At 44.4% G+C, this 9,204-nt stretch overlaps 1 protein-coding gene across 1 annotated transcript; it reads left to right on the forward strand.

Moving 5' to 3' along the window:
- The first annotated feature begins 758 nt into the window (after nucleotides 1-758).
- Nucleotides 759-8,466, forward strand: WISP1 (WNT1 inducible signaling pathway protein 1). Its single transcript, XM_010184641.1, has 4 exons — nucleotides 759-1,045; nucleotides 4,837-5,094; nucleotides 7,389-7,579; nucleotides 8,098-8,466. Exons 1-4 carry the CDS (start codon nucleotides 790-792, stop codon nucleotides 8,395-8,397), a joined length of 1,005 nt encoding a protein of 334 aa, XP_010182943.1. The 5' UTR covers nucleotides 759-789; the 3' UTR covers nucleotides 8,398-8,466.
- The last annotated feature ends 738 nt before the right edge of the window (nucleotides 8,467-9,204 follow it).

The raw sequence follows: 9,204 nt of genomic DNA on the forward strand, positions 1-9,204 counted from the left end.
GAATCACAAAGAACATTTCTGCTGACTGTGGTACTCTGGACACTGTAAAGGAGGGATCATCCTCACAACACAGAGGTTCATGACTGAATGTCTGTGAGGTGGTAGGCTCACAGACCTGCTCCTGGTCCCTTTGTGGTTCCTTCATGGTTTAGTTGCAGGACCTTCATAAATATGGATAAACCTGAAGTAGAAAAGGCCAATCAGTGACACATGTCAACTGTTTTCAGACTGCAATGTGATGACCTTTTTCTTGCTTGGTGACATGAAGGGCAGCTGCTGCTGCCTGAGGAAGCCTTTTAGTAGCCAAGAGGTCCTACAGCTACATCTCAATGAACAGGAACAACAGCTACGAGGTGGCACAGTCCCCTTCCAGAGCCAAGCACCACAGGGTGACACAGACTGGAGACATGTAACAACTTCTTTTCACATATCAGAGAGATCTTGACATGTGTGCTTGCATTCCTACCATGGGAAGAGATCACTGTTTAGAGAGGTGAGATCTGGAAAAGGCTGAGTACCAGCAGGCTGAGGCAAGGTGGCTTGAGCGCTAGTCCAAGCTGCAGACCATTTGCCCTTGACTGGTATCTGGAAGGGTTTACAAGAGAGCAGTGACCATTCCCTCTCCATGGCTCTGTGACATTTAGTCTTTGGTTTCCTTGCAGCCTCTTGAGACCTGAGGGGATTTTTATTGAGGATTATTCACTACAGGGTTCACAGACTCCTTTTCTCTGGAACGCTCTCCAAGCTGTGTTTCTTTGTTTGTAGGCCATTGCCCAGACCTCCACCACCATGACCCCTGCTGTCCCTGCCACGACAGAGGCCTACACACGGACTCAGTACTGCAAATGGCCATGCGAGTGCCCGAAGTCCCCACCTCGGTGCTCTTTAGGCATCAGCCTGGTCACAGACGGCTGCGACTGCTGCAAGACCTGTGCCAAGCAGCGTGGAGAGAGTTGCACTGAGGCTGACATCTGTGATTTCCACAGGGGCTTATACTGTGACTACAGTGGAGACAGACCTAGGTACGAAATAGGAGTATGTGCACGTAAGTGATGTACATATATTTTTGACTCAGATAAACATTGGCAGCTCCCCGCGGTCTAAGCAATGGCAGAGATTTATCTCATTAGATACCTGACTTTATGCTCATAAACTCCTCCATTCACTATCTTCCATTGCTCTGTAGCTGTCTTCATTCTCAGGGCAGTTGGCTGGATGTGAAATGACATCTGAGTTCTTGCTCTTTGAGTTGCAGCCCAAAGCAAGGAGTAACCAGCATTCAACATTTGAAGGTCTTCAGATCTGCAAGTAAATGATTCAGTATTCCTTGCAACAGGAGGAGGTGCTGTAGTGGGTTGGGGATGATGGAAGGAGAGGTAGGCCACTGGCTTAAAAGACAATCAATTTGGGCATCTATGTAACATCTATGTAAAACCCCAGACGCTTCTGGCTTATTCCCAATAGTGGATCCCTAGAAGGATAGCATGTGGTATCTTGTCAGAGGGTCAGGGATGAATCCTCTCCTAGCAAAGTTTCTCAGTGACAAACTGAGGTCTAATCTTACAATGGTTTCAGTTACGTTAACTGCCATGGAGCAGAAGGATTACTTCCTGCCTGTCATAACAAACTTCTCGTGGGATAATTTGTCTGACTGGAATGGTTTTTTTCAAGAGGAAGAGGAAAAAGCAATCAGGTGGTGTTCTGTGTGTCAAGGATATATTCACTTGTTCTGAGATCCAGAACACAGGGGGAATCTCATCTGCTCATAAATGTCATAAATGATTGAAAATCATTACTCTGGGAATGATTAAAAGGGAAAGGAGAATGAGTGCAACCACACAGATAGCTGATCAGAAAAGTTGCTGACTGTTTAGAGAGTTATTAGAACATATTGGTTATGGCTTTAGAGTCATAAACAGGAAAAAGCCATTTAGAGAGAAAGAGTCTTCAAGGCTGGAATATAACCATGAATGAGGCACTAATAGAAAATATAAAGGTGAAAGGATACCTGGAGGAGAGCTGACTGCAAGATGAATGAATAGAATAACTGATCCACAGGGAAGAAAAAGGATTGCAAATAGTGGGCTTCAATAAATTTAGAAAATCAGCAGAAGTTTCATACATAGGGGACAAGTCTAAGGAGCAAAAAGCTTCGAGGTAGCTGGCAGTTTCTCATAGAAAATATACTAAGGGTTGCTGTTTCTCAGCAGAAGAAGGATGATAAGAGTAGTAAGAAATGTGCTTGGTTTTGCTTTAGCTCAGACATGAAAAACAAACATGCAGAAAGTGCAGTCTAACCAGGGTTTTGTAGAATTTGAGAAAAATTACAACAAGAGAATGTATATATGAGGAGCAGTAAGCTTTAACAGTGATTTTCAAGATAAAAAAGATTCAAGAAAAGTGGATATGAAATCATTCAAATGTATTTTCTAGTGTGTGTGTGGAGCATTCATACAAGGTCTGTAAGAACAAGTTAGACAAACTTCTGTTGAGAATAACATCGTGACATCTGGGCCTGCACTGGGAGAGGAAAACAGTATGGATGTTGTCTCAAAGCTACCTCAGTCCTTCCTAGAACTCTTTAAAAGATATTCGTGTTGCTTCGCACTTATTTATATAAATAATTGCTGTCTTAGATTATTTTTTGTTTGTTTGTTTTGGGGTTTTTTTGTAGCCCTGCTGTACATCACAGGCATTCAGTCTGCCTGTGGCAACAGCACTGTGATGTGGGAAGATTGATCCCCAGTGAGGTCTGGAAGGCTTCCCAATCCGATGCACTTTCACATGTCTATTGCCATGGCAATATATCCCCTATTATGTGACATTTCTGACTATATGGTGAGGGGCATTGTGGCGTGCATAGCTGAGGGACATGAGAAAGAGGTCCTTCCATGGTTAGGAGGTGAAGCAGTTTGTTTCTGGCTGCCATCGAAAGTTCTGGTCTTCCCCTTGCTTTCAGTGTCCAGGTAGAGGCACATAACAGGATCTGCTGATGCGTTCGTTCGTGTGCACTGGGTCAGACATAGGCTCCATCACTTCACTCTGAGTACACCAGCAGTGGCCCTGACTGCAGGGTGACTGAAGGCAAGACTGGGACTCCTGCACTGGGTGTTGGGGCCTTCCTGTGCTGGGTGTTGGGACCTAACTGCTGTGAGGAATTTCCTTTGCAGCTGGATGCCAAAACTAGGTCAAAAGACTCCAGTGCATGCAGGACTAAAGAAACAACATAATTTATGGAAAATAAAGATCCTGAAAGGGCTAGGAACTGGTGTTGGGAAAGGGAATGGGGTGAAATTGTGGAAATTCAGGCTGCATCTGGACTGACATGCTGAGGTGTGTGCCAGGATCTGGTCACCTGGGCATCAGCTAGGAGCTTGCTGGGAATCACTACAGGCCTGTTTTTGTTGACTTTTCTCTGCAGTGAAGCAAGGACAGCAGGGTGCTGAGCACATGCCCAGGTGGGGAGGCAGCCATTGTGCACATGGAGCCAGTGCTCCCAAAATCACCTGACTTAGGTGCAGATTCAGCTTGGTTCTGTATGAAGGCATTCAACAACCCCCTTTGTCTGCATTTGGGGATGTTCTCATGATGAACCTCTTGATGTATGAGACCTGCAGGAGGCTGAGTTAACACAGTCCAGGAGAGACATGCTGGTAGCAAAAAAACAAGGAAATACAGCATATTCTTAAATTGTCATAATCTGTGTGCTCACCTGGAAGCTCAGTTGAAGGCTCAGCTCCGACTTCAACATTAAGTGATGTCTATTGAATACAAAAGCTGAAGCATTATTAAAATTGGATCTGAGCACTAACTGAAGATGTCTGTCCTTCAAATTTCAACAAGTCTAACTTTTGTGCAGCAGAAGGGATTTGCTTTTCATGTTTTCATTCAACCCCTGCTAAAAATAGGAAGCCTCTGCAGAATTTCAATTCGGCATTTTGATTTGTGTTGGCCCTGAAGCAGCCACATTGCAGCTCAATTTCCAACCAGATGTAAAACTTGAGCAACCTGGTTGATGTGTGCACACTGCCTCCGTGTGACCAAACAAGAAATTTAAGTTTGAATTTCCCATTAGAAGATTTCTGCCACTAGTTCCAAATAACTGTCCAAAACATTGAAACAAAAAATTTGCTACTTTACACAACTTGTGTCTTATTTCCTGAATCAATGTGGTTCCTGTTAATGGGCAATGAAAAGGCTTGATTTTTTTGTTAGTTTATTTAAAAATATACATCAAATACTTATTTTCATGGCTTCATAATTTTCTAAGAAAACTGTGCTGTGATAAACTGAGTGGGATCTAGTTTCCTAAATATAGGAATCCAGTGCCATTTTAGGTGCTCCTTTGCTATCTTGGCTGTCCTCATCCTCCTGCTTCAGTGGGGTACAGATGTTGTGAAGAGTCGTGTCATATTTGCAACTCCATGTAGTTCTCTCATATGTCCCTGAAAACCTCTAATTTCACTCAGTATCTGCTTTAATTACCTTGATTGCTCCTACTGCAGCTAACTTTGACCAGCATACCATTAAATGATTTTCTGAGTAAGCATTTGTGGATAAAACTTGTTTTATTTTCTAACTTCTATTTTCCATGAAGCACTAAAAGATTCATTTTGTTGTTGTTGTGATTCAGAATGAAAACAGTTTCCTAGATGGCATGACCACATTTGGCTCAGCATCACCTTGCATACATCACCCCACAGCACACTCGTGTCTCCACATTAGCTAAGTTAGCACAAGCAGCAGCTTGGTAAAGAAACACATCAGTGCTGTTTGTTGCCAGGATTATTTTAACAGTGCTTTGTGTGTCTTTCTCTCTTTTTTCTTTCCTCTCAGAGATTGTTGGTGTAGGATGTGTCCTCAATGGAGTCAGATATAACAATGGAGAGACATTTCAGCCCAACTGCAAATACAACTGCACCTGCATTAATGGGGCTGTGGGCTGTATTCCCATGTGCACCAACTCACGCCCTCCTCTTGTGTGGTGCCCAAACCCAAAGCTGATTAAGATGGCAGGGAAGTGCTGCGAGCAGTGGATTTGTGATGACTCCAGGAAAATCAGGAAGACATCTCCACGCCATATCTCCTCTGCAGGTATGGTGGGAATGAGGTGGACCTCTGCTTCATCATCAGGGAACTGAAGTCACAGTGACTTTAACCAAAGCATCAGCTTGTACTGCCAGACCTGGCAAACATCTACTCTTTGTGTGAACAAGGCACAGAGACTCCAATATAGCATGTAGTAAAGGATAGGACATGCAAACACCAGAGGTGTGCTTGAACTCCTTAGCAGCAATATGATCCACCAAACATGTGTGACAAAGCCCTCTTTGAAGTACACATCTGCTGGCACTTTGAAGATGTCATCAGTCCTTTTTACTTAATAACGTTTGTTCCCTCTCTGAGCCCTCTGGGAAGCAGAATGGACTCAGTTTAATTCGGTACTGAGGCTTTTTGTCCGGATCATATTGCTTTAGTTGTATGATTTTAAAGCCTCTGTACCTTAGTAGTCCCAGACATTCATAACACCTTGAAAACATTTAATTTGGTGCAAGTTCTGCCAACCCTATCCTGGGCTGCATCAAAAGAAGTGTGGCCAACAGGTCAAGGGAGGTGATTCTGTCCCTCTACTCTGTTCTTGTGAGACCCCACCTGGAGTACTGCATCCAGTTCTGGGGTCCCCAGTATAAGAAGGACATGAAGCTGTTGGAGTGGGTCCAGAGGAGGGCCACAAAGATGATCAGAGGGCTGGAGCACCTCCCCTATGAATACAGGCTGAAAGAGTTGGGGCTGTTCGGTCTGGAGAAGATAAGGCTCCAGGGACATCTTATTGCAGCCTTCTAGTTCTTGAAGGGGTCCTACAGGAAAGCTGGGGAGGGACTTTTTACAAGGGCAGGTGGCGATAGGACAAGAGGGAATGGCTTTAAACTGGAATGAGGTAGATTTATATTAGACATTAGGAAGAAATTCTCCACTGTGAGGGTTGTGAGACACTGGCACAGGTTGCCCAGGGAAGTTGTGGATGACCCATCCCTGGAAGTGTTCAAGGCCAGGTTGGACGGGGCTTTGGGCAGCTTGATCTGGTGGGAAGTAACCCTGTCCATGGCAGGGGGTTGGACTGGATGAGCTTTAAGGTCCCTTCCAACCCCTACCATTCTCTGATTCTGTGATTATTGAACTACCAATTTTATGTACCACATAAGATATCTTCTTTCCTCACACTCACACTCATAGTGGCAATCATATATCCCACTGCACAGAGGTGGTACCATTTACCTCAAACATTATCCCAAAATGGGACTCACCATGCTGTATGTCTTACATTTATCCTTATAACACCCTCTGATGAATGCAGTGACATTAGTCACATTAGCCCAATTTTCCAATGTGTCTCACAAAAGCAGAGCTCAAGGATGTATAGGATGCTTCTTGTAAACCAGGATTTTGGTTACTTTATGGTAAGGGTTTATTCCCAAGTAAAAAAAAAAAAGCCTTCATCTTCCTTTTGTGGGTTAAAAACATCAGAATTTAGCCCCCACTTCTGTCCCTGGTAGCTTTGAACTGTGAGGTAGGTCTAAATTCAAAACATCTACTACTGAAATTGGCCTTATGTCTTCATGACCTGTGTCTCAAAAAGGGCACAACACAGCTTTTCTTGCCTAAATTTTTCTCTTGTAAGTAGAAGTCTGACAGACTTGAGACTAGCATTTGCTGTGTTTAATATAATAATTAATATAATAAAAAATATAATAGTGAGCGAGCTCAGTGCAGCAGAGTTTCTGTCAGAGTTTTGCCTGTCGCTGTTCTGTGAGTTGCAGACCAGTGGGGACTTTGGCCAAGGCTGTGAAGGAATCTGAACTGGGGTTGTCAGCTGCTTTCAAAACAGAGAGTGGGCTTTCTTCAAGTGGTTGCCGAGCTCCCTGAGAGCTATTCAAGCCGAAAAAAGTGGCTGCTTCCCAACCCCCTCGGCCATCCAGCAAAGACTCAACCACTTTCTGCTACAGAGAATCAATTGAATGGACTCAGAAATAAACCTTCACAGTGAGATCAGATCTCATCCTTGTTTTTACACCGGCTGGTGCAGGCTTCTGTTATTAAATGTTTTTATTTTTGCTGGGGGTCCCAGACAAGGACCCCCTTGTGCGAGGCTGTGAAGGGAAATAAAGAAACGAGGCCTGGCCCCAAGCGCTCGCAGCACTGGAGGGTCTGACACAAGTAGGTCAGCAGCAAAGGGGGTGGGATAAGGAGGTTTACAGGAATGCTGAGCCACTTCACTGTGCTTTAATTATTTGAGTTAGTGGCCTGAATGTGTAACGAGCTGGGCAGAGGGTGTTTAATATGGAAAACTGCCCCAGCTGAATAATGTGGGATTAATCTGTTCTCTGCAGCGTACGAGGGAGAGGATGAAGCCTGGCAGAACTGCATCGTCCACACCTCATCCTGGAGTCCCTGCTCAAAGACTTGCGGGCTGGGCATCTCCACCAGGATTTCCAATGACAACGACCAGTGTCGGCTCCAGAAGGAAAGCCGCCTATGCAACATGCGGCCCTGCGAGGTGGATATAACCAAACACATTAAGGTGGGGACTGTTTCTCCATGTGCCTCTTGAGGTTTGACCAGACGTGGGGTCAGCCTTTGTTTGGCAGCATTCCCGCCTCTGAGGGCTGCATTTCTGGTCTTGGAGGCTGTTAGAGAGTACATGTGGACTCACTGTGCTGCAGAGGGGTCAAAAATGTGTGCTTGCACATGCTGGTATGAAAACCTGCCCCTGAGAGTTTTAATTCCAGCCAAAATGTCCTTGCCAGGAAAGACAAGCCAAGTTTGTGCTCATTGCTGGTTCAGGCTGACCTGTGACTCAGTGGAAAAGTGATGGTGCACCACTGTCATGGCTATGAGCTCTATGCTGCAAATATCCTACTTGCAGCTTCTGGCTTCATATGTCTAAACACAAAAATCTGTCACACCTCTAGACCAAGGCTGTAAAATGCTTCCTAGCAGCTTCAAAATCTTTGAAATACTGGGAAGATTGTTTGCATGTCCTATCTGTGTCAGCAGTGAATATTTACCTGTCTCTTTTTCTGTTCGTTTCTGATTTAGCCTGGAAAGAAGTGCTTGGCTGTCTACAGAGCCAATGAAGCCATGAACTACACCATCTCAGGATGTGTGAGCAAAAGTCCATATAGACCCAAATATTGTGGCGTCTGCACAGACAACAGGTGTTGCACACCCTACAAGTCCAAGACTATTGAAGTCAGGTTTGAGTGCCCAGATGGAACTGAGTTTTCCTGGAAAATCATGTGGATCAATGCTTGTTTTTGCAACCTGAACTGCAAGAACCCCAATGACATCTTTGCCGACTTGGCTCATTACCATGATTACTCTGAGATCGCTAATTAAATTGGCTGAATGCTGGAATTGACCCATTGCTCTGATTTTACAGAGGTTTTAAAATAAAAGGAGAATCTTTCATCCACTGCCAATGTACAATTTGTTTTTTCCTGAGTTAGAATGTTACATCTCCTTGTTTTGCCACACTGGCTTTGGAGAAGCCTTGAACAAGCAGGGTTTTCAACTCTAATAGTTGAACATCCATTAACAGCAGCCAGAAATTCCTCTATGCACAGATTGCAGGACTTAAATGACAGTCCTGTTGGCACTGCCAGTTATTAGGCCATCAGTTTAATTGCCCAAAGGAAAGAATGATAAACTAGTATGACAGCAAAAGTATTGCTGTCAGTAGCTTAGACATGAACTTCAGAGACAGTTACTGTCATTTCTTGAATAATATGGTCTAAGCTGGAAAATGAGCGTTGGCATGTATGTTTTATTTTCAGCATTAGACTTTAGTCTCTGATGGTGCTGACCCTCGGGACTAGACTCTGATCTCTGTCACACTGAGATCAGACCTAGAACTCCCCCTCTGTAATTTTCAGTCAGGTCCTACCCCATAGTGAAGTTGATGGGAGAAGCCCAGGTAGAAGAAGGTTTCTCTTGAAATCTCCATTTGATGAGTCCACCTTTCACTGCACTAGGCTGGCTCAAAGAACCTCCATGTCCTTCTCTCCTTGGACTCACCTCAATCTCTTTGAGTATTTTGCACCAGGGACATTTTCACAGTTTCTCTACCTGCTCTGACCTTATACAGCCTGAATGCTCTGAATACAAAGTGGCCACTCCAGAGCTCATATTTCCAGGATAGATCCT

This window comes from Mesitornis unicolor, unplaced genomic scaffold, assembly GCF_000695765.1.
Source record: "Mesitornis unicolor isolate BGI_N332 unplaced genomic scaffold, ASM69576v1 scaffold13125, whole genome shotgun sequence".
Classification (NCBI taxonomy): Eukaryota; Metazoa; Chordata; class Aves; order Mesitornithiformes; family Mesitornithidae; genus Mesitornis; species Mesitornis unicolor.